The sequence below is a fragment of the Chiloscyllium plagiosum genome, unplaced genomic scaffold (genome assembly GCF_037043375.1).
Source record: "Chiloscyllium plagiosum isolate Xiang-an unplaced genomic scaffold, Cpla_swu_hap1 HiC_scaffold_27, whole genome shotgun sequence".
NCBI lineage: Eukaryota > Metazoa > Chordata > Chondrichthyes > Orectolobiformes > Hemiscylliidae > Chiloscyllium > Chiloscyllium plagiosum.
In genome coordinates, this window is record NW_028270165.1 from 75099729 (window position 1) to 75126080 (window position 26352).

Genomic DNA, 26352 nt, shown 5'->3' on the forward strand with positions numbered 1-26352 from the left:
CTTGAAAGTGGACTCTCATGTAGACATGCCTTTGTTGGTCAGGGCATTGAGTTTAGGAGCTGAAAATGTGTTGCTGGAAAAGCGCAGCAGGTCAGGCAGCATCCAAGGAGCAGGAGAATCGACGTTTCGGGCATGAGCCCTTCTTCAGGAATCACTGAGTATAGGAGTTGGGAGGTCATGTTGCAGCTGTAGGGGACATTGGTGACGTCACTTTTGGAATACTGTGTGCAATTCTGGTCCCTCAGCGATAGTTAAACTTGAGAGTTTGGAAAAGATTTCATAGAATCCCTATAGCGTGGAAACTGGACACTTTGCCCAACAGGTCCATACTGACCCTCTGAACAGTAATCTACCAAGACCCATTCTCCTAACCTATTACTTTATATTACCCAGGACTAATACAACACAGCTACACATCCCAGAGCACTATAGGTAATTTAGCATGGCCAATCCACCATAACCTGCACATCCCTGGGCACTATGGGTAATTTAGCACGGCCAATCCACCATAACCTGCACATCCCTGGGCACTATGGGTAATTTAGCACGGCCAATCCACCCTAACCTACACATCCCAGAGCACTATGGGTAATTTAGCATGGCCAATGAGAGAGATTAGATTAGATTAGATTAGATTACTTACAGTGTGGAAACAGGCCCTTCGGCCCAACAAGTCCACACCGCCCCGCCGAAGCGCAACCCACCCATACCCCTACATTTACCCCTTACCTAACACTCTGGGCAATTTAGCATGGCCAATTCACCTGACCTGCACATCTTTGGACTGTGGGAGGAAACCGGTGCACCTGGAGGAAACCCATGCAGACACGGGGAGAACGTGCAAACTCCACACAGTCAGTCACCTGAGGCGGGAATTGAACCCAGGTCTCTGGCGCTGTGAGGCAGCAGTGCTAACCACTGTGCCGCCCACACCATGAAGGGGAATGGAGGGCTGGGACATTGAGAGTATTCAAGACTGAGACAGAGAGAGATTTAAGCAGGAAGGGGAATGGAGGGCTGGGGCATTGAGGGTATACAAGGCTGTGACAGAGATTTAACCAGGAAGGGGAATGGAGGGCTGGGGCATTGAGGGTATACAAGGCTGAGACAGAGATTTAACCAGGAAGGGGGATGGAGGGTATTCAAGGCTGAGACAGACAGAGATTTAACCAGGAAGGGGAATGGAGGGCTGGGGCATTGAGGGTATTCAAGGCTGTGACAGACAGAGATTTAACCAGGAAGGGGAATGGAGGGCCGGGGCATTGAGGGTATTCAAGGCTGAGACAGAGAGAGATTTAACCAGGAAGGGGAATGGAGGGTTGGGGCATTGAGGGTATTCAAGGCTGAGACAGAGATTTAACCAGGAAGGGGAATGGAGGGCTGGGGCATGGAGGGTATTCAACGCTGAGGCGGAGAGATTTTTAAATCAGGAAAGGAATCAAGGGTTATGGGGCAAAAAGGCAGGAAAGTGGGAATTGAGGATGATGAGAGAATGGAGGAGCGGACTCGATGGGCTGAATAGCCTACAGCTGCTCCATACACTCCCGGTCCTATTGCGTCCGGACCCTCGCTATGGTCTTGGTGAGGCCTGCAGGACGCTGCCCAACACTCCTGGTGCCTCTTTGACCCTGGGCTTGCCTGGCTCAGAGGGGGCACAGGGCACCCTTACCCGCCTGTGACCTGTTGCCTGGAGGTCAGCGGGCAGGATCAGGCAGGAAGGCGTCAGCCTTCTCCCAAGCCCCGGCTTCTGGAACCACTGCCGGCCATGCCCTACCTTCAGCACTGGGCGTCGGGCTGCACTCCATCCGGGGGGCCCCGTTGGGGCCTTTCTCTTGAGCAGACACCTCGGAGCCAGAGCGGGGCTCGCCGTTGCTGTCTACCTCCGCCCTTGTGGAATCACGGGTTGGCCTGTTGCCCGGTGCCTGGTGGAACAAGGAACGCAGGCGTTAGCACAGAAACAGCGGGTAGGCCTTATCCCCCAGAGCAAAGAGCGAGAGACCAGACGGTGTCGAAAAGTGTGGCGCTGGAAAAGCACAGCAGGTCAGGTAGCATCTGAGGGGCAGGAGAATCAACATTTCGGGCATAAGCCCTTCATCAGCAATGTGAGGTGGGGGAGGTGGGGGTGGGAAAAGGGAGTTGAGAGGTAGATTGGAGGTGGGGGGGGGGGGGGGAGGTAGCTGGGAATGTCACAGGTAGATGGAGGTGAAGGTGATCGGTATGAGAGGAGGATGGAGCGGATGGGTGGGAAGGAAGATAGACAGGGGAAGGAAGATGGACAGGTCAAGAGGGCGATGTCGAGTTGGACAGTCGGACCTGGGATGAGGTGGGGGAGCAGGGAAAATGAGGAAACTGGTGAAATCCACATTGATGCCGTGTGGTTCGATGGTCCGGAGGCAGAAGGTGAGGCATTCTTCCTCCAGGCATCGGGTGGTGAGGGAGTGGCGATGGAGGAGGCCCAGGACCTGCACGTCCTTGGCGGAGTGGGAGGGGGAGTTGAAGTGTTCGACCATGGGGCGGTGGGGTTGGTTGGTGCGGGTGTCCCAGAGATGTTCTCTGAAACATTCCGCAACTTGGTGTCCTGTCTCCCCGATATGGAGGAGACCGCATCGAGAGCGAGGGACACAGTAGACGATGTGTGTGGAGGTGCAGATAAATCTCTGCTGGATGTGGAAGGTTCCTTTGGGGCCTTGGACAGAGGTGAGGATGGGAAGGTGTGAGCACAGGATTTGTGCTTCAAATGGTATGAGGCGAAGGTGCCGGGAGGAGAGGGTGGGTTGATGGGAAGACAGGGGCCAGAATTAAGGACGTCTGCTCACAGCCGGGACAGAATGTCAGCGAGATGAGAGCCCAGCGGTCGTGGCCTGGGTAAGTGCTGGTAGCATGTGCAGAATGAGGGCAGAGACATCACCAGCAGAGCGTGAGGAGCTGGGAACTGAGTTAAAAAAAAGAGAACTTTAAAAGCTCCGGAGCCTGACCTGAGCTGCGGGCCAATTGGCAGAGGGCGCGTAAAACTGGAGAGACGTGCAGAGGGGCCCTCGGAGGCTGGTGTGGGCGAGGGATAAAACATGGAAAAGATGTGATTGAACAGACTGTAGAGACAAGGAGGCTAAAAAGGCTGTGGCTGTTTTCCCTGGAGCGTCGGAGGCTGAGGGGTGACCTTACAGAGGTTTACAAAATTCTGAGGGGCATGGATAGGGTAAACAGACAAGGTCTTTTCCCTGGGGTGAGGGAGTCCAGAACTAGAGGGCATAGGTTTAGGGTGAGAGGGGAAAGATATAAAAGAGACCCAAGGGGCAACTTTTTCACACAGAGGGTGATACGTGTATGGAATGAGCTGCCAGAGGATGTGGTGGAGGCTGGTACAATTGCAACATTTAAGAGGCATTTGGATGGGTATATGAATAGGAAGGGTTTGGAGGGATACGGGCCGGGTGCTGGCAGGTGGGACTAGATTAGGTTAGGGATATCTGGGTCGGCATGGACGGGTTGGACCGAAGTGTCTGTTTCTGTGCTGTACATCTCTAAGACTCTAAAAGAGGACAATAGCGAGACAGGAACTGAGGGTCTGAGGGAAGGGGCAGCAAGATAGTAAATCTAAGAAAGCACCGACGGTCAAGGTGAGGTGTTACGAAGACAACAAAACAAAAAGACAGAACCGAAGGCTCCGTATCTGAACGCACATCGCATTCACAACAAACTGAACAAACTGGTGATTCATGCTGAAGTCAATTTCACCATTAGAGTGACGTGGCTGTTGGACAATAAGGATTGAGCCCTGAATATTGAGGGGTACGTGGCGCCGGAGAGAAACTAGGTAGCTGGGTCAAGGGGCAGAACTGTTAGCCAAGGATGGCATTTTGCACGGTGCTCTGAGACGCCCTTGGTTCAGGAGATTTCCAGGCTGCGTGTGATAAGGTGGCACTGCGGAGAAATACAAGTCCATAAGCAGCACACGCAGAAGGCTGCCTGGCTGCTGGACAGGATCCATAAATGGCTGACTGGCAGGATGTAATGAGGGGAGTCCCACAGGCCTCTGAACAGTTTGATATCAATTACCTGGAAGTGGACGTGGTGGGTTGTGAAGGCAATGGGAGCTAAATTCGCAAGTAACTCTCAGGTTAGACGGGAAAAAGAGTGTGACGAAGAGGACACCGGGAGGCTGCAGATGGAGAAAGAGGGGTACGCTGAGCAAAGGCACAAACGTTTGGCAGATCAGAGCACAACACGGGAGAATGTGAAGTTGTCCCTTTGGCCCCAACAATACAAGAAATCAGCCGAAATTAAATGGAGAACAATTGTCGGAAATTCCGAGGTGCAAGGAGACTGAGGTCACAGAGGGTCAGTAAACCCAGGGCCAGCACGTCATCAAGGCGGCGAATGGGATGCTATCCACTATTGCAAAGAAGAAGAACTGAATATGAACAAAAGGATGGCACACTTCACTACAGGGCAGCGATGACACTATCGAATACTGGGGGTGGAGTGGATTTCCTATTGAAGGAAAGAGGAGGTTTACCAGGAATGGACAGACCAGGCTTGTTCCGACTGGAGTTCAATAGACAATTGATGCAGGAGTAGGCCATTCTGCCCTTCGAGCCAGCACCACCATTCATTATGATCATGGCTGATCATCCTCTATCAGTATCCTGTTCCTGACTTATTCCCATAACCCTTGATTCCACTATCCTTAAGAGCTCTATCTAACTCTTTCTTGAAAGTATCTAGAGAGTGGGCCTCCACTGCCCTCTGGGGCAGAGCATTCCACACAGCCACTATTCTCTGGGTGACGAAGTTTCTCCTCATCTCTGTCCTAAATGGTCTACCCCGTATTTTTAAGCTGTGTCCTCTGGTTCGGCACTCACCCATCAGCGGAAACATGTTTCCTGCTGCCAGAGTGTCCAATCCTTTCATAATCTTATATGTCTCAATCAGATCCCCTCTCAGTCTTCTAAACTCAAGGGTATACAAGTCCAGTCTTTCAACATAAGATAGTCCCGCCATTCCAGGAATTGACCTCGTGAATCTACGCTGCACTCCTTCAATAGCCAGAATGTCTCCTCAAATTTGGAGACCAAAACTGCACACAGTACTCCAGGTGTGGTCTCACCAGGGCCCTGTACAGCTGCAGAAGAACCTCTTTGCTTCGATACTCAATTCTTCTTGTTATGAAGTCAAGCATGCTATTAGCCTTCTTCACTATCTGCTGTACCTGCATGCTTACCTTCATTGACTGGTGTACAAGAACACCCAGATCTCTTTGTACTGCCCCTTTACCTAACTTGACTCCATTTAGGTAGTAATCTGCCTTCCTGTTCTTGCCACCAAAGTGGATAACCACACATTTATCCACATTAAACTGCATCTGACCACTCACCTAACCTGGCCAGGTCACCCTGTAATCTCTCTCCTAACATCCTCCTCACATTTCACCCTGCCACCCAGCTTTGTATCATCAGCAAATTTGCTAATATTACTTTTAATATCATAGAACATAGAAAAATACAGCGCAGTACAGGCCCTTTGGCCCTCGAAGTTGCGCCGATCCAAGCCCACCTAACCTACACTAGCCCACTATCCTCCATATGCCTATCCAATGCCCATTTAAATGCCCATAAAGAGGGAGAGTCTACCACTGCTACTGGCAGGGCATTCCATGAACTCACGACTCGCTGAGTAAAGAACCTACCCCTAACATCTGTCCTATACCTACCACCCCTTAATTTAAAGCTATGCCCCCTCGTAATAGCTGACTCCATACGTGGAAAAAGGTTCTCATGGTCAACCCTATCTAAACCCCGAATCATCTTGTACACCTCTATCAAGTCACCCCTAAACCTTCTTTTCTCCAATGAAAACAGCCCCAAGTGCCTCAGCCTTTCCTCATACGATCTTCCTACCATACCAGGCAACATCCTGGTAAACCTCCTCTGCACCCGTTCCAGTGCCTCCACATCCTTCCTATAGTATGGCGACCAAAACTGCACACAATACTCCAGATGCGGCCGCACCAGAGTCTTATACAACTGCAACATGACCTCAGGACTCCGGAACTCAATTCCTCTACCAATAAAAGCCAGTACGCCATATGCCTTCTTCACAGCACTATTTACCTGGGTGGCAACTTTCAGAGATCTGGGTACATGGACACCAAGATCCCTCTGCTCATCCACACTACCAAGTATCCGACCATTAGCCCAGTACCCCATCTTTTTGTTACTCTTACCAAAGTGAATCACCTCACACTTACCTACATTGAACTCCATTTGCCACCTTTCTGCCCAGCTCTGCAGCTTATCGATATCCCGCTGTAACCTGCCACATCCTTCCTCACTGTCAACAACTCCACCGACTTTCGTATCATCCGCAAACTTGCTCACCCAACCTTCTAACCCCTCCTCCAGGTCATTTATAAAAATGACAAACAGCAATGGTCCCAAAACAGATCCTTGCGGAACACCGCTAGTAACTGCACTCCAAGATGAACCTTTACCATCAACTACTACCGTCTGCCTTCTTCCAGACAGCCAATTCCTAATCCAAACCTCCAACTCACCCTCAGTGCCATACCTCCGTATGTTTTGCAGTAGCCTACCATGGGGAACCTTATCAAACGCCTTACTAAAATCCATATACACCACATCTACCGCTTTACCCTCGTCTACCTCCTTAATCACCTTCTCAAAGAATTCAATAAGGTTTGTGAGGCACGACCTACCTTTCACAAAACCATGCTGACTATCCTTGATCACATTATTCCTATCCAGATGTTCATAAATCCTATCCCTTACAATTCTCTCTAAGATTTTGCCCACAACAGAAGTGAGACTCACCGGCCTATAGTTACTAGGGTTATCGCTACTCCCCTTTTTGAACAAGGGAACCACATTTGCTATCCTCCAGTCTTCTGGCACTATTCCTGTAGACAACGAGGACATAAAAATCAAGGCCAATGGCTCTACAATCTCTTCCCTTGCTTCCCAGTGAATCCTAGGATAAATGCCATCAGGCCCAGGGGACTTATCTGTTTTCACCCTTTCCAGAATTTCCAACACCTCTTCCCTACATACCTCAATACATACAGCTATATCATTAATGTACATTGTAAAAAGCTGCGGTCCCAGCACTGATCCCTGCGGTACCCCACTGTCACCGTCGCCATTCCAAAAGGGAGCCGTTTATCACTACTCTTTGTTTCCTGTCAGCCAACCAATTTTCAATCCAAGTCAGTATTTTGCCCCCAGTACCATGTTTCCTAATTTTGCTCACTAACCTCCTATGTGGGACTTTATCAAAAGCTTTCTGAAAGTCCAGGTACACTACAGCTACTGGTTCTCCCTTGTCCATCTTCAGAGTTACATCCTCAAAAAATTCCAGAAGATTAGTCAAGCATGATTTCCTCTTCATAAATCCATGCTGACTCTGACCTATCCTGTTACTGCTATCCAAATGTTTCGTAATTTCATCCTTTATAATTGACTCCAGCATCTTTCCCACCACTGGTCTACAATTCCCTGCTTTCTCTCTCCCTCCTTTCTTAAAACGTGGGACAACATTAGTCACCCTCCAATCCGCAGGAACTGATCCTGAATCTATAGAACATTGGAAAATAATCACCAACGCATCCACGATTTCTCGAGCCACCTCCTTCAGTACCCTGGGATGTAGACCATCATGTCCTGGGGACTTATCAGCTTTCAACCCTAACAGTCTCTCCAACACCAATCCTGGCAAATATAAATTCCCTTCAGTTCAGGTCCTTCAGCCACTGTTACCTCAGGGAGATTGTTTGTGTCTTCCCCAGTGAACACAGATCTGAAGTACCAATTCAACTCTTCTGCCATTTCTTTGTTCCCCGTAATAAATTCCCCTGTTTCTGTCTTCAAGGGCTCAATTTTAGTCTTAACCATTTTTTTGCCTTTCATATACCTAAAAAAGCTTTTACTATCCTCCTTTATATTTTTGGCCAGTTTACCTTCGTACCTCATTTTTTTCTGTGTATTTCCTTCTTAGTAACTTCTGTTGTTCTTTAAAAGCTTCCCAGTCCTCCGTTTTCCCACTTATCTTTGCTACGTTATACTTTTTCTCTTTTAACTTTATATGTTTCTTAATTTCCCTCGTCAGCCACGGCCACCCCTGCCTCCCCTTAGGATCTTTCTTCCTTTTTGGAATGAACTGATCCTGCATCTTCTGCATAATGCACAGAAATATCTGCCATTGTTCCTCCACTGTCATCCCTGCTAAGGTATTGCACCATTGAACTTTGGCCAGCTCCTCCCTCATAGATCCATAGTTCCCTTTATTCAACTGAAATATTGTCACTTCCGATTGTACCCTCTCCCTCTCCCTCCCAAATTGCAGATTGAACCTTATTGTATTATGGTCACTACATCCCAATGGCTCCTTCACTTCGAGGTCCCTGATCAATTCTGGGTCGTTACACAATACCCGATCCAGAATTGCCTTCTCCCTGGTAGGCTCCAGCACCAGCTGCTCTAAGAATCCATCTCGGAGGCACTCCACAAAGTCTCTTTCTTGGGGTCCAGTACCATCCTGATTCTCCCAGTCGACCTGCATGTTGAAATCCCAATTTCAGCTCCTTATTCAACTTACATTCTACACCCAGACTACTGTTTGGGGGCCTGTAGATAACTCCCATGAGGGTCGTTCTACCCTTAGAATTTCTCAGCTCTATCCACACTGACTCTACATCCCCGGATTCTAGGTCCCCCCGCGCAAGGGACTGAATATCATTCTTTACCAACAGGGCCACCCCACCCCCTCAGCCCGTCAGCCTGTCCTTACAATAGCACGTGTAGCCTTGAATATTCAGTTCCCAGGCCCTGTCCACTTGAAGCCACGTCTCCGTTATTCAGAAAATTAAGGGATGATGTGGATGATGTCAAGACCTTTCAGGCAGTTATATACAAGAGAATGATGTTATTTGTTCGTCAGAAGTGGCTGTCACCACTGGGGCCATCCCCAGTAGCCGACAGGGCAGACAGGAGTCCCGCACGTGACTGTGGGACTGGAATTGGATGGAGGCCCCACGACATGAACAGCAGATTTCTCTGATCCTAGGTTCACAGGAGTGTCACTCTCTACCTGCTGGGACACAGGGAACAGGAGCGTCACTCTCTACCTGCTGGGACACAGGGAACAGGAGCGTCACTCTCTACCTGCTGGGACACAGGGAACAGGAGCGTCACTCTCTACCTGCTGGGACACAGGGAACAGGAGCGTCACTCTCTACCTGCTGGGACATGGGGAACAGGAGTGTCACTCTCTACCTGCTGGGACACAGGGAACAGGAGCGTCACTCTCTACCTGCTGGGACACAGGGAACAGGAGCGTCACTCTCTACCTGCTGGGACATGGGGAACAGGAGTGTCACTCTCTACCTGCTGGGACACAGGGAACAGGAGCGTCACTCTCTACCTGCTGGGACATGGGGAACAGGAGTGTCACTCTCTACCTGCTGGGACACAGGGAACAGGAGCGTCACTCTCTACCTGCTTGGACATGGGGAACAGGAGTGTCACTCTCTACCTGCTGGGACATGGGGAACAGGAGCGTCACTCTCTACCTGCTGGGACACGGGGAACAGGAGCGTCACTCTCTACCTGCTGGGACACGGGGAACAGGAGCGTCACTCTCTACCTGCTGGGACACGGGGAACAGGAGCGTCACTCTCTACCTGCTGGGACACGGGGAACAGGAACGTTGCTCTCTACCTGCTGGGACACAGGGAACAGGAGCGTCACTCTCTACCTGCTGGGACACGGGGAACAGGAACGTCGCTCTCTACCTGCTGGACACGGGGAACAGGAACGTCGCTCTCTACCTGCTGGGACACGGGGAACAGGAGCGTCACTCTCTACCTGCTGGGACACAGGGAACAGGAGCGTCACTCTCTACCTGCTGGGACACAGGGAACAGGAGCGTCACTCTCTACCTGCTGGGACACAGGGAACAGGAGCGTCACTCTCTACCTGCTGGGACACGGGGAACAGGAGCATCATTCTCTACCTGCTGGGGATCAGGGACAGGAGCATCACTCTCTACCTGGGATATGGGCAACAGGAGCATCATTCTCTACCTGCTGGGACACGGGGAACAGGAGTGTCACTCGCTACCTGCTGGGGAATGTGAACAGGAGCATGGCTCTCTTCATTCCTCATTCCCCCGTAACACCTCACCTGCTCCAACATTCCCAGTTGCCCGCTGGTGGTGAGGGGAAGCATGTCCTTCTCTCCACCACTGCCACTCTTGCTCCCCTCCTCTATCTTTACGCTTGGTTCAGAGTCAGACCATGTCCTCACTGTCGACAAGAGTGTAGAAAACAACAGGTCAGAGTGCACAGAGTCAACGCTTCATAGAGAAAACATGAAAGAAAAATCATCCCTTCACAAAACAACACATACCCTGACCAATAAAACGCGTGCCCATTGAAATCCTCCCTCTGCTGGGGAGAAACCCCATCCAGCTGACAATAGCCTCCCTCATCCCACAGCTCCTTCCCGACACAGCCCCTACCTTGCTGACCTTACGTCCATCATCTCCCTGAACCTTCAGAGCTCATTGACCACAGGACACGCCAACTGGCCCTGTCCTGAACTGAACTGCAGGACCAAGACAGCCAGACGAAAGCCTGCGGTCCTTTCAGGCAGATACGTTCGTCACAGAACACAATAACAACGCTCGGGCCACAGATGACTCTCGTGTCCCCAAAAGAGGGCAGGCGAGCTGGGTGGGAGAAGAATGGGACTTGAGGGAAGCAGTGGAGACCAGCAGGGGTCTAGCTAAGCCAGACCGAGTCCGCACCCTCACTGATAGGGCCCTGGGCCAGATCCGGAAACCTGCCTGTATAGAGAGGAGGAGGGTGGGGTCCCATCAGACTGGGACTGGGGGCGGGGCCCCATGGGACTGGGACGGGGGGGGCGGGGCCCGTGGGACTGGGACAGAGGGGGGCGGGGCCCCTTGGGACTGGGACAGAGAGGGAGGTGGGGCCCGTGGGACTGGGACAGAGGGGGGGGGGCGAGGCCCCATGGGACTGGGACAGAGGGGGGGGCGAGGCCCCGTGGGACTGGGACAGAGGGGGGTGGGGCCCCGTGGGACTGGGACAGAGGGGGGGGCGGGGTCCCATGGGACTGGGATGGGGGGTGGGGCACAGGCTCCCATTGGACAGGGACAGAGGGGGGCAGGGAATGTGGCCTTTTAGAATAGATAGTGTGTGCGGGGGAGGGGGGGGATTAGATATTTGCAGTGAGTCCAGCCGCTAACACCAAGTACTTGGAGTCTCAATGATACTTCAGTCACAGAGTCCTGCAGCACGGAGAGCAGGCCATTCAGCCCAATCTGGTCCGTGCTGACCAAAATCTCCATCGACACTAACCCCATTTCTCTGCACTTGGCCCATATCCTTCTAATCCTTTCCGATCCATGTATTTGTCCAAATGTCCTTTTAAATGCTGTTAATGTACCCGCCTCAACCACCTCCATATGCGTACCACCCTCTGTGTAAAAAAGTTGCCCCTCAGGTTCCCTTTTATTCTTTCCCCTCTAACCTTCAACTGATGCCTCGATTCCCCAACCCTGGGAAAAAGACTGAGTGCATTCACCCTCTCCATGCCTCTCATGATCTTATACACGTCTGTAAGGTCCCCCTCACTCTCCTACGCTCTAAAGAAAAAAGTCCTCATGTGCCCAACCTCTCCCTGTAGCTCAGACCGTTGAGTCCTGGCAACATCCTTGTAAATTTTGTCTGCACTCTTTCCAGTTTAATAACATCCTTCCTATAACAAGGTGACCAAAAGTGAACACAATACTGCCGAGTGCGGCCTCACCAACGTCCTGTAGAACTGCAACAGAACTTCCCAACTTCTATACTCATTGCCCTGACTGATGAAGGCCAGTTTGCCAAAAGCCTTCTTCACTGCCCTGTCTACCTGGGACTCCACTTTCAGAGAACTGTACACCTGAACTCCAAGGTCCCTCTGTTCCACTCGTGACCATAAAACTCCTGCCTTGATTTGCCTTTCCAAAATGCGAGCCCTCACACTTATTGATATTAAACTCCCTTTGCCATTTCTCAGCCCACTACCCCAGCTGACCAAGGTCCTGCTGCAATTCCTGAGGACCTTCCTCATTCTCCATGATCCCTCCTATTTCAGTGTCATCAGCAAACTTACTCATCAATCCTTGTACATCCCAAATCATTGATCCAGATAACAAACAGTAATGGGCCCAGCACCGACCCCTGAGGGACTCCACTAGTCACAGGCCTCCAGTCCGACCAGCTTCCTACCATCGAGCCAATCGTGTATCCAGTTTGCTCGGTCACCCTGGATTCCATGCGATCTAACCTTCCAGAGCAGCCTACCATGTGGAACCTTATCAAAATCCTTACTGAGATCCACATAGACGACATCTACCACCCTGCCCTGGTCAACCTTCCTGGTCACTTCATCAAAGAACTCGAACAAATTTGTGAGGCATGATCTCCCACACACAAAGCCGTGCTGACTACTCCTAATCAAACCCTGTCTTTCCAAATGCATGGATATCTTATCCTTCAGCATCTTCTCCAGTAACTTGTCTACCACAGATGTTAGGCTGACTGGCCTGTAGTTCCCAGGCTTTTCTTTGCTGCCCTTCTTCAATAAGGGCACAGCGTTCACCTCAGTCCTAATCCTGCCCACTTCCTCCTTACAGACTCTACCTTCCACACAGGGCTCCAATTCTGGGTCTGGCAAGATGCTTCCAACAGAACATTCCTTGGGAATAGACCTTTCGGTGTCAGAACTGGGATCACAGCCGCTATCACTCTCCACCTGCTGGGAAGTGGGAGCTGGACCTTCACTTTTTACCTGCTGGGAAAGGAGAAGGGGGATGTCACTTTCTGCTGGTAAAGTGAAATATCACTCTCTACCTGCTGGGACACGGGGAACAGGAGCGTCACTCTCTACCTGCTGGGACACGGGGAACAGGAGCGTCACTCTCTACCTGCTGGGACACGGGGAACAGGAGCGTCACTCTCTACCTGCTGGGACACAGGGAACAGGAGCGTCACTCTCTACCTGCTGGGACACGGGGAACAGGAGCATCTCTCTCTCTACCTGCTGGGACACAGGGAACAGGAGAGTCACTCTCTACTTGCTGGGACACGGGGAACAGGAGCATCACTCTCTACCTGCTGGGACAAAGGATTAAGGTGCATCACCCATTACCTGCTGGGACACAGGGAACAGGAGCGTCACTCTCTACCTGCTGGGACACAGGGAACAGGAGTATCACTCTCTACCTACTGGGACACAGTGAACAGGAGCGTCACTCTCTACCTGCTGGGACACGGGGAACAGGAGCATCATTCTCTACCTGTTGGGACACGGGGAACAGGAGCGTCACTCTCTACCTGCTGGGACACGAGGAACAGGAGCGTCACTCTCTACCTGCTGGGACACGGGGAACAGGAGCATCACTCTCTACCTGCTGGGACACGGGGAACAGGAGTGTCACTCTCTACCTGCTGGGACACAGGATTAAGGTGCGTCACCCATTACCTGCTGGGACACAGGGAACAGGAGCGTCACTCTCTACCTGCTGGGACACAGGGAACAGGAGAGTTACTCTCTACCTACTGGGACACAGGGAACAGGAGTGTCACTCTCTACCTGCTGGGACACAGGGAACAGGAGTGTCACTCTCTACCTGCTGGGACACAGGGAACAGGAGTGTCACTCTCTACCTGCTGGGACACAGGGAACAGGAGTGTCACTCTCTACCTGCTGGGACACAGGGAACAGGAGCATCACTCTCTACCTGTTGGGCAACGGGAACAGGAGAATCACTCTCTATCTGCTGGGACACGGGGAACAGGAGCGTCACTCTCTACCTGCTGGGAAAGGGGAATAAGACAGTCACTCCCGACCTGCTGGGAAAGGGGAAAAGGAGCGTCACTCACTACCTATTTAACCACTGCTACAAAGGGATCTGAAGCTTTGTGCTCATCGGGACTGAATTCAAGAATCAAACTTTCGGAAAAGCTTTGGGAGGCTGGAGTGATGCTGAGGCCCATACTGGGCAAGAAGGGCACATTTCCTCTGTTAAAAGGGGCATTAGTAAACCAGATGATGGGGGTGTGAGGAGGAGTTGTCTGTAAACCACAATCGATGACAGTTGTCACGGTCCCATGACCGAGACCAGCTTCCAGTTCCTTATTGAACCACCAAATGTACATTTTCTCAGATATCGTGTCACAGTTTGAACCTGTGATTCCCGATCTGTATTGTGACCAGGTCACTTTGTTCCCTGTATACTGGCAAACCAGATTGTCAGTCCCTTCAGGACCCTCCCCGTCCCCCTTCAGCCCTGTGATAGATCCCCAGCTCTTCTGAATGCAGCATCTTCCTTGTTCCTCACCTGGTGCAATGTCTCCACATCCCTGCTGGGGGAGCTGGGCTGGGAGCTCTCCATTCCAGCGCTCCCACTCTCCTCCAGCTTCACTGTGCTCAGGTCAACTGTGAGTGATGGCCTCTCTGGGAACAGAGTCCAGTAAACACCGGTCAGCGCAGAAGGACAGAAAGAGCGAGAGATGACAGAGAGTCGCAGGGAGAGAGAGAGAGAGACAGAGAAGCACAGAGAGAGACACACACAGAGAAAAAAATGCAGAGAGAGAGAGAGACACACACATATACAGAGACACACACACACAGAGTGAGACACAGAGAGAGACACACACACACACTGACAGAAAGACTCCTGAAAACACTTCACCCTAACACCACCCTTCTCCTTGAGAGATCTTCTCACCCCAACACGAACACTCCCTCACTCTCAGGAACGCTCCTCACTGACTGCTCTCAATTATTGCTGGCAGCATCTCCTCCCTCGAGGAAGCCCTGTCCACTCTCTGCCTGACCCTCTGTCACCTCCTCCACTGGCGGCCTTCCCTCCCTCAAACTGACACATGGCTCCGCTAACAGTCCCGAGGTTGTGAGGTTCTGCTGCTGCCCAGTTTGGTGCCTGCTGAAGCAGCACTTCTGTCCATTCTTCTGTCGCTCCCCGTCCCGATACTGTTCCGTGTCCACGTTGGATTCCATTCCGCTGCCCCGTCCGCCGTCTCTACCCTTAAAAACCATGTCCTGCACAACTGTGTCACTGTCGGCCCAGCTGCTGGACTCTGCCACTCTCGCTGGGACAGATCGCCACAGACAGACCCACTGAGACACTGCACACGGCCTCATCAGGACCCCTCGCCTTACTGCCTTCCTCTGATGCCATCCACACTATGGGCATGGTATCCAAAGCACAGAGGTCAGGATCCAGAGAGTCCACGTCGGCATTGACCCAGCTCAGCCCAGTCTGAAACTCACCCATACTTGCCAGCTGTCTTCCCTTCCCCCCCCACCTCCATCCCCGCCACCCAGCCCCACACCACCATCCACGCTCCCAAACCTGCCCAGCTCAGGCAAAGAACACTCACTCCCTACCTCGGTCGCGGGCCTGCAGTCTCCACGGCAAGGAGGTATTTTCAAGGCACGATTCTTCAGGAGGAGACGCCTCGCACCCAGAAAAGGGCTCACAGCTGCTGTCACTCTCGGCCTGTTGGTAATGGAGAGGAGAAACCTCACTCTCTACCTGCTGGGAAACAGGGAACAGGAGCGTCACACTCTACCTGCTGGGACACGGGGAACAGGAGCGTCACACTCTACCTGCTGGGACACGGGGAACAGGAGCGTCACACTCTACCTGCTGGGACACGGGGAACAGGAGCGTCACACTCTACCTGCTGGGACACGGGGAACAGGAGCGTCACACACTACTTGCTGGGACACGGGGAAGAGGAGCGTCTCTCTCTACCTGCTGGGACACGGGGAACAGGAGTGTCACTCTCTACCTGCTGGGACACGGGGAACAGGAGCGTCACTCTCTACCTGCTGGGACACGGGGAACAGGAGCGTCACTCTCTACCTGCTGGGACACGGGGAACAGGAGCGTCTCTCTCTACCTGCTGGGACACGGGGAACAGGAGTGTCACTCTCTACCTGCTGGGACACGGGGAACAGGAGCGTCACTCTCTACCTGCTGGGACACGGGGAACAGGAGCGTCACTCTCTACCTGCTGGGACACGGGGAACAGGAGCGTCACTCTCTACCTGCTGGGATACGGGGAACAGAAGCGTCACACTCTACCTGCTGGGACACGGGGAACAGAAGCGTCACACTCTACCTGCTGGGACACAGGAACAGGAGCGTCACTCTCTACCTGCTGGGACACAGGAACAGGAGCGTCACACTACCTGCTGGGTCACAGGAACAGGAGCGTCACTCTCTACCTGCTGGGACACGGGGAACAGGAGCGTCACACTCTACCTGCTGGGACACAGGAACAGGAGCGTCACTCTCTACCTGCTGGGACACGGGGAACAGAAGCGTCACACGCTACCTGCTGGGACACGGGGAACAGAAGCGTCACACTCTACCTGCTGGGACACGGGAACAGGAGCGTCACTCTCTACCTGCTGGGACACAGGAACAGGAGCGTCACTTTACCTGCTGGGACATGGGGAACAGAATCGTCACACTCTACCTGCTGGGACACGGGGAACAGGAGCGTCACTCTCTACCTGCTGGGACATGGGGAACAGGAGCGTCACTCTCTACCTGCTGGGACACGGGGAACAGGAGCGTCACTCTCTACCTGCTGGGACACAGGAATAGGAGCGTCACTCTCTACCTGCTGGGACACGGGGAGCAGGAGCGTCAACACACTACCTGCTGGGACACAGGAACAGGAGCGTCACTCTCTACCTGCTGGGACACAGGAACAGGAGTGTCACTCTACCTGCTGGGACACGGGGAACAGAAGCGTGACACTCTACCTGCTGGGACATGGGGAACAGGAGCGTCACTCGCTACCTGCTGGGACACAGGAACAGGAGCGTCATTCTCTACCTGCTGGGACACGGGGAACAGGAGCGTCACACACTACCTGCTGGGACACAGGAACAGGAGCGTCACTCTCTACCTGCTGGGACACGGGGAACAGGAGCGTCACTCTCTACCTGCTAGGACACGGGGAACAGGAGCGTCACTCTCTACCTGCTGGGACACGGGGAACAGAAGCGTCACTCTCTACCTGCTGGGACACAGGAACAGGAGCGTCACTCTCTACCTGCTGGGACACAGGGAACAGGAGCGTCAACACACTACCTGCTGGGACACAGGAACAGGAGCGTCACTCTCTACCTGCTGGGACACGGGGAACAGAAGCGTCACACTCTACCTGCTGTGACACGGGGAACAGAAGCGTCACACTCTACCTGCTGGGACATGGGGAACAGGAGCGTCACTCTCTACCTGCTGGGACACGGGGAACAGAAGCGTCACACTCTACCTGCTGGGAAACAGGAACAGGAGCATCACTCTCTACCTGCTGGGACACAGGAACAGGAGCGTCACTTTACCTGCTGGGACACGGGGAACAGGAGCGTCACTCTCTACCTGCTGGGACACGGGGAACAGGAGCGTCACTCTCTACCTGCTGGGACACGGGGAACAGGAGCGTCACTCTCTACCTGCTGGGACACGGGGAACAGGAGCGTCACTCTCTACCTGCTGGGACACGGGGAACAGGAGCGTCACTCTCTACCTGCTGGGACACGGGGAACAGGAGCGTCACACACTACCTGCTGGGACACGGGGAACAGGAGCGTCACACACTACCTGCTGGGACACGGGGAACAGGAGCGTCACACACTACCTGCTGGGACACAGGAACAGGAGCGTCACTCTCTACCTGCTGGGACACGGGGAACAGAAGCGTCTCACTCTACCTGCTGGGACACGGGGAACAGAAGCGTCACACTCTACCTGCTGGGACACGGGGAACAGAAGCGTCACTCTCTGCCTGCTGGGACACGGGGAACAGGAGCGTCACTCTCTACCTGCAGGGACACGGGGAACAGGAGCGTCACTTTACCTGCTGGGACATGGGGAACAGGAGCGTCACTCTCTCCCTGCTGGGACACGGGGAACAGGAGCGTCAGTCTCTACCTGCTGGGACACGGGGAACAGGAGCGTCACACTCTACCTGCTGGGACACGGGGAACAGAAGCGTCACTCTCTACCTGCTGGGACACGGGGAACAGGAGCGTCACTCTCTACCTGCTGGGACACGGGGAACAGGAGCGTCACTCTCTACCTGCTGGGACACAGGAACAGGAGCGTCACTCTCTATCTGCTGGGACACAGGAACAGGAGCGTCACTTTACCTGCTGGGACACGGGGAACAGGAGCGTCACACTCTACCTGCTGGGACAAGGGGAACAGGAGCGTCACTCTACCTGCTGGGACATGGGGAACAGGAGCGTCACTCTCTACCTGCTGGGACACGGGGAACAGGAGCATCACTCTCTATCTGCTGGGACACGGGGAACAGGAGCGTCACTCTCTACCTGCTGGGACACGGGGAAAAGGAGCGTCACTCTCTACCTGCTGGGACACAGGAACATCACTATTTGGCACGGAACGGCAACATTCATATTTCTGGTGCTCTTCCCTTTCTGCTTGCTTCCCCTCAGTGTCTCCTGCTTTAAACGCCACCACGGTTCACTCCTGCCCCTTTCCTCACCTGCTCGGCCACTTGCAGCAGCCTTCTGGGTAAGCCGGACTGTGAACTCTCCACACCATTGCTGTCATTCATCTCCAGTTTCACTGCGACCAGGTGAATGGATGGCGATATCCTCTCTGAGAATATACCCCGGGGAGAAAGGTCAGAACAGACAGCGAAACATGGCTTTCCCCATAACCTCTCCCATCGGAGAGGAATTTTACCTTGATGATGATGAACCCCCTCCTTGGCTAAGAAATCAACTCCTCCCTCGCACTCCAATGTTCTCATATTTGTGGGTGATTCCACTCTCGCTCCCCTTCCCTCACCAACAAGTTCTCCTGCCCAATCAAAGAAAGCCTCACTTTTTCACGAACTCCCTCCCTCACCAACCTGCTCCTCCCTCGCCCTTGCTTATTCCCTTCTCACTCGCTTCCTCACCGACTCCCCTCCCCCCCTCACATGTCAGACTGGCAGACACACGTGGTGATGCTCACATGTGGACACACAGGCACCAGGATGTGCATGCAAACACAAACACACACAGAGGCAGATGCACACACGCGTGCACAGACACACACACACACACACACACAGATGCACACGAGCGCACACGCTCACAGACTCAGATGCGCACACTCACAGACACACACACACAGACATGGACATGTGCGTATACACAGACACACGCACATACAGATGCATGCACGCACACATGCTCACAGACACACGCACAGTCACAGACACACACATGCAGACATGGACACACAAGCACAGACATGCATACACAGACATATACGCGCCCAGTCACAGATATACACACACACACACTCACACGGATACACACATGCAGACATGGACACGGGTGCACACACAGACACACACGCACACACAGAGCCACAGCTGGCCCTGCACGTCTATGCCCGTCCTGCAGCAATAGCTAAGCACGCACCCTGACTGAAACTGCTGTCGATGATCCTGTAGACTTTGTATGGCTGGAAGTGGTTGAGCTGGGAGCGTTCTGGGACCTCCACAAAATCACTGCTTTTGTGGAGCGCGCATCGCAGCCTCGATTTCCAGGTGCGGGGATTCAGGCTCCGCCAATCCCGGCACGGCCCCTTGAACCTGGCCCAGGCCTGGACAGAGAGAGCTCGGGCTGTTAGTGCAGAGACCGAGACAGACCAATGCCCGATACATACACTGTCCTCCCCATCAAACACTCCCAGGGACAGGGACAGCACGGGGTTAGATACAGAGTAAAGCTCTCTCTACACTGTCCCCCCCCCATCCCAGGGACAGGGACAGCACGGGGTTAGATACAGAGTAAAGCTCTCTCTACACTGTCCTCCCATCAAACACTCCCAGGGACAGGGACAGCACGGGGTTAGATACAGAGTAAAGCTCCCTCTACACTGTCCCCCCCCATCCCAGGGACAGGGACAGCACGGGGTTAGATACAGAGTAAAGCTCCCTCTACACTGTCCTCCCATCAAACACTCCCAGGGACAGGGACAGCACGGGGTTAGATACAGAGTAAAGCTCCCTCTACACTCTCCCCTCATGCCAGGGACAGGGATAGCACAGGGTTAGATACAGAGTAAAGCTCCCTCTACACTGTCCCCCCATCAAACCCTCCCAGGGACAGGACAGCACGGGATTAGGACTGGCTGGGTTGATATCTCTCCCTGAACGTTCCAGTCTCTCTCTCTCCCCCATTTACAATCCGGCTGATGGGCCAAGCTCTCGGTCACTGTCCCAGGAGCCAAGTGCAGCGTCTGAGTCAGGATCACGTGTTGTCTGACCTAGGCGCCCATAAAGCGGCAAGGGCATGTTGAAAATCTCTGAAGGGTTATTGCTGTCCACTGGAACCAAACTACAGGAGGAATTCCCCTCGATGGGAACGATCCCGTTTACTCCAGTCGTGACCCCTGACCCCCAGCCTCTCATTGCTGTTGGGTTGGAGAAGGGGGCGGCGTGGGTCTCACCTCAAAAATGGCGGCATCCTTGTCGTGCCTGTAGTCCTGATGATTGGCGTGCTTCCAGGGGATCCGGAACATTCCGAGATTGCGGTCCTCCCAGACCAGCCCCGGGTACCTCTCACTGTCCACTTGCTCGATCATCCACTGCTTCAGCCTGGGAGTGCTGCTCGGTACACCTGACATTCTGAGAGGCACAGAGAGTCAAGGCTGTGGGAGGGAGAGAGAGGGAGGGAGGATGGGGAGGGATGAGAGGGGGAGGGATGAGAGAGGGAGGGAGAAGAGGAAAGGATGTAATGAGAGAGAGGGAGAGACAGAGGAGAGATGAGAGGGAGGAGAGAGGGAGAGAGAGGGAGAGAGAGAGAGAGAGAGCAAGTGAGGGAGAGAAAAATGGAGAGATGGCGAGAGTCCCTGAGTCTGAGTGTGAACATCCCAACTCCCCCCACTCACCTCAATGTGACCTCCTGAACCACCCTCACCATGGCCCACCCAGCATCCTCCACCCTCTCATCCTGACCCTCCAAGCCCTCCTGGGTCACATTCTGAGGGTGTGAGAGTGTGGAGCAGAAAGGTGCAGCGGACAGTGGAAGGACTGTAAGGACAGTGAGTGGATAGAGGGAAGAAGGAAATAGAGCGAGGATGGATGGAGTGCAGTGAAGGGACAGGAGGATGGGGGAGGTTTGTGGATGGGGTGCATAAGTGAAGTTAAGGGCTGGAGGGGGTGAGGCGATCTCTGTGGAAGAGACAGAGGAAGGGGAGGGTAAGGAATCATGTGTTTCACAGACCGGGTCAACCAGGTCCAGATAAGCAATGACAGGGTTAACCAGGTCAGGGTAACTGATATATCATTAACCTGTTAGTCTCTCCAGGATGCTGCCTCATCTTCCTGACACTTCCCTTTACCCCAAATCCATGTTCAGGATCTGATGCTGGTTTTAAGGAAAAACAATTGAGATTTCTCCCTGGCAGACTTACGTTTCCCCTGATCCTGGTCCCGGTTCAGCAGCAGCTGGGTTGCTCTGTTATTTGTTGTTTGTGAAAAATTCAGTGTCGCCCAGCTCACTGCCTCTGCTCTGACTGTCTAATGCCAGTCTCCCGCCCTCCCCTTTATAGACTCACTCGATCACAAGCTTTCCCTTTCTCAGCAGCACTCCATGGTAAGAATCGCACAGTTACACCCACCCCCACCAAGGATTGAAGAAATTCCTCCTCATCTCTGCCTTTAATGGGTGTCCCGCCCACTCAGATGATACCTTCTGATGCCTAGACTTTCCCATAAGGGGAAACAACTTCTCCCCATCTACTCTGTCAAGTCCCCCAAAGGATCCTGTATGTTTCAATAGGCTCGCCTCTCAATCTTCTAAACACCAACATGAAGAAAGTGACGACAGCACATGCTGGACAGACAGAGTTGAGAAGGGTGGCGTTGGAAAAGCACCGCAGGTCAGGCAGCATCTGATCAGCAGGAGAGACGACATCAGGATGCCCGAAACATCGACTCTCCCGCTCCTCGGATGCTGCCTGACCTGCTGTGCTATTCCAACGCCACCCTTCTAAAACTTCAACACATCCAGACTACTCAACCTCTCCGCATAAGATAGTCCCTCCATGTCCAGGATCAGCCGAGTGAACCTTATCTGGACTACCTCCAATGCTATTATGTCGTTCTTTAGATAAGGGGCCCAGAACTGTTCACAGTATTCTGGCGGTGGTCTGATTAGATGCCTCACACAGATTTAGCAAAACTTGCCCATACCCATCCCCTCTGAATTAAAGACCAATGTTCCATTTGCCTTCCCCATCCTGCTGATCTTGGAATGCTAATCCCTCTATCATTGGGAAAATACTGAAATCTATTTTTAATGAAAATGCATTTAGACAGTTTTAGTACAGTCAGGCAGAGTAAGCATGGTTTTAGGAAAGTGAAATGGTTTCTGATGAAATAACTAGAATCCTTTGAGGATCTGCTAAGCAGGGTAGATAATGGGGAGTCAGTAGATGTGAGGTATTTGGATTTTCAAAAGTCACTCATGGTGTCATGTAGAAAGGTTATCACGCCTGACAAAAATATCTGGTGTTGGAAAGTGATACATTCGCATGGATAGAGGATTGGCTGACGAACAGGAAGTAGACAGTCAGAATAAACAGGTCAAACTGTAACTAATGGAATGCCACAGGGAGCAATGCCAAAATCTCAGCTATTTTCATATTTATAAATGACCTTGATGAAGGGACTGATTGTACCATAATCAAATTTGCAGCTGGCACAATGGGGTGGCACAGTGGTTAGCACTGCTGCCTCACAGCGCCTGACTGTGTGGAGTTTGCACATTCTCCCCATGTCTGTGTGGGTTTCCTCCCACACGCCAAAAATGTGCAGGTTAGGTGAACTGGCCATGCTAAATTGCCTGTAGTTTTAGGTAAAAGGGTAAATGTAGGGGAATGGGTCTGGGTGGGTTGCGCTTCGGCGGGTCGGTGTGGACTTGTTGGGCCGAAGGGCCTGTTTCCACACTGTAAGTAATCTAATATGAGGTTTGTAGTTAAAAACAATGACTGCAGATGCTGGAAACCCGAGTCTAGATTAGAGTGGTGCTGGAAAAGCACAGCAGTCCAGGCAGCATCCGAGGAGCAGTAAATCAACGTTTCGGGCAAAAGCCCTTCATCAGGAGGTTTGGCAGAACGATACAAAGAATGTGCAAAAGGACAAAGATTAGTTAGCAACAATTTGCCAGGCTCATCATAATGCGCGAAAATCAGCAGTTTCCATTTGATGAATATTAGAAGGTTCTAATGGGATAGAATATTAGAAAAAGCAAGATATTCTTAAAATGGAGGATGTGACTGCTGAATGCTCTGGGTGTTGTTGTACATGAATCACAAAGGTTTAAAAGGCAAGTATCACAAGTCATTAGGAAGGCAAGTGAAATGTTGCATTTTATTGTGAGGGTGGGTGTATCATGAATGCTATCATCCAATGTAGATTAGATTAGATTCCTTACAGTACAGAAACAGACCCTTTGGCCCAACAAATCCACACCGACCGTCCGAAGCGTAATCCACCCAGACCCATTCCCCATATTTACCCCGTAATGCACCTAACACTATGGGAAATTTAGCACGGCCAGTTCACCTGACCTGCACATCTTTAGATTGTGGGAGGATACCAAAGCACCCAGAGGAAACCCACGCAGACGGGGAGAATGTGCAAACTCCACACAGACAGTCGCTTGAGGCGGGAATTGAAACTGGGTCCCTGGCGCTGTCAGGCAGCAGTGCTAAGAACCAGTACATCCATACAAAGAAAAAACATTGTAGCCAGCTCATGTAGCCAACCCACCTGCACAAGCGCTGACAGCCATTTTCCCAGTTATTTGGCAATGAAGATCTGAAAAATGTGTTGCTGGAAAAGTGCAGTAGGTCAGGCAGCATCCAAGGAGCAGGAGAATTGACGTTTCGGGCATAAGCCCGATTCTCCTGCTCCTGGGATGCTGCCTGACCTGCTGCGCTTTTGCAGCAACACATTTTTCAGCTCTGATCTCCAGCATCTGCAGTCCTCACTTTCTCCTATTCAATGAAGATCATAAGACATAGGACCAGAAGTTGGCATCAAGTTCTCCACTCAATAAAGTCACAGCTGATTCAAAACTCCTCAACTCCACTTTCCTGCACTTCCCCCATAACCCTTGATTCAATTACTGACCGAGGAGCTGTCTACCACACCCTTGAATTTACTTAATGGCCCAGCCTCACTAGTAATCAAGTGTTTGGACCGACAAGTAACATCTGCATCACATAAATGCCAGATAATAGAACATAGAAGAATACAGCGCAGTATTTGGCCCTCGATGTTGCGCCGATCCAAGCCCACCTAACCTACACTAGCCCACTATCCTCCATATGCCTATCCAATGCCCGCTTAAATGCCCATAAAGAGTGAGAGTCCACCACTGCTACTGGCAGGGCATTCCATGAACTTACGACTCGCTGAGTGAAGAACCTACCCCTAACATCTGTCCTATACCTATAATGGCCATTACCAACAAGAGACATATTAACGACTGCCCCTTGACATTCAATGGTGCTACCATCACTGACTTCCGCACTATCCTCAGGGTTACCGTTGATCAAACATTGACCATTAATACCATGCTACAAGAGCGGGTCAGAGGCTGGGAATCCCACAAGTCAGGAGGGTGAGGCAATACTCCCCACTTGCCCCAGATGGGGTGGGCTCAGGGCTCAGCTCCATCACTGGAGAAGCTCGACTCCGCCCAGAGACAGAGCAAGGTTCGCCTGCGGCATCTCGCGCGCGGAGGCGGGGCTGGCGATGGCGGGCAGCGGCGTCCACAATGCACCGCGCTGCTGAAAGCGGTCTATCTGCGGGCGCGGCGCAGGCGCACTACACCCCGCCCTGGCCCGCGGGGCAGGCCGGGAGCGCCACCATTTTGAGGACAGAGCCGAACGGCGCTCGAGGGAACATGGCGCTCGGCTCCACCCGTCCACCACCTCCCTCGCCCACCCCGCGAAACATTAGCCCCCTCCCTCTCCCCAAAAACATCACAACTCCCGAGTTGGAGGGTCGGTTAGAGTGACGTTTCGGTTACCGGTTGGATGGGGAGGTTTTGGTTTGCTCCGTCTCTGGGTCTGAGTACGTGTGTCCCTTCTCTCTCCCGACCTTCCGTCCCGATGGCGGCAGCTCAGCGTCGACCGTTGGACCGGCACCGCGCATGCGACTCTACTCGCGCAGCCCCTGCGCATGCGTATCGAAGGGCAGTGCCCACGCGCCCCTCCTCGTACGCGCGCTCTCCTTCGTCTCGACCCCACAAATTGAGCCATTTCCTGAATGGGAGGGTCTGCCAGTGAAGTCTACATATAAAAGCACACACATATATACGTGTCTGTGTGCATGCACGCACGTCTGCATATATATGTCTGTATGCAATTTTGTGTATGTGTGTTAATTTCTGTGTGCATGTATTTATATGTATGTAAGTGTGTGTATTTATATGTGTTAATTTGTGTGCATGTCTTTATATATTTTGTATGTAATTATATGTATGTAAATGTGTGTGCATATTTATGTGTGTGTGTATTTCTCTGTATGAGTGTATTTACATGCATGTGTGTGCAGGGGCACAGATCTGTGTTTGTTTTGACTTAAAGGGAAATTGCTGCAGGAACTCAGCAGGTCTGACAGCACTTGTGAAACTGGGGAATGCTTGGCGGTGCCTTTGCCAAGAGAGGAAAAGAGACCATCAGCCTGTGAGAAATAGGAACCGGAGTACCCCTTTCAGCCCCTTGAGCCCACTCTGCCATTCAGTTGGATCATGGCTTATCCCAATTCCCTCACCTCCATGTTCCTGCCCTTTCCCTGTAACCCTTGATTTCCTTGACTGATCACGAACCTGTCTCAGCCATAAATATACACAGCGATTCTTCCTCCATAGCTCTCTGTGGCAAGTGTAACTGGCATTCCTTTATTCTGAGACTGTGTTCTCTGGCCCTAGACTGTCCCATGAGGAGAAACATCCTCTCAGCATTTACCCTGTCAAGCCCCTTAAAATCACCTCTCATTCTTAAACGCCATAGGGTACAGACCCAACCTGTTTAACCTTTGCCAATGTGCCAATCCCTCCAAACCAGAAATCGTCCAAATGAACCTTCATTAAACTGCTGCAGGGTGGTACATTGGCTCAGTGGTTAGCAAAGCTGTCTCATAGCACCAGGGACTCAGATTTCATTCCACCTTTGGGCGACTGTGTGGAG

The 26352-nt window shown here is 52.4% G+C and overlaps 1 protein-coding gene across 3 annotated transcripts in view; it reads right to left on the minus strand.

The window, feature by feature from the left end:
• The window catches only part of LOC122547560 (uncharacterized), a 37901-nt gene extending 12579 nt beyond the window's left edge, over nt 1-25322 (minus strand). Inside the window, exons 1-9 of one of the 3 annotated variants that reach the window (XM_087974897.1) lie at nt 25191-25322; nt 20596-20773; nt 19563-19746; nt 18632-18747; nt 15489-15639; nt 14419-14534; nt 12719-12869; nt 10197-10318; nt 1775-1922 (exon numbers count right to left, since the gene is read on the minus strand). In XM_087974897.1, coding sequence (XP_087831023.1) covers nt 1775-1922; nt 10197-10318; nt 12719-12869; nt 14419-14534; nt 15489-15639; nt 18632-18747; nt 19563-19746; nt 20596-20773; nt 25191-25315 — 1291 coding nt within the window. In that variant the 5' untranslated portion in view covers nt 25316-25322. Of the gene's footprint in view, nt 1-1774; nt 1923-10196; nt 10319-12718; nt 12870-14418; nt 14535-15488; nt 15640-18631; nt 18748-19562; nt 19747-20595; nt 21320-25190 lie in introns of all 3 variants that reach the window. The other 2 variants (XM_087974899.1, XM_087974898.1) reach the window with 2 other exon arrangements.
• Nucleotides 25323-26352: the final 1030 nt, after the last annotated feature.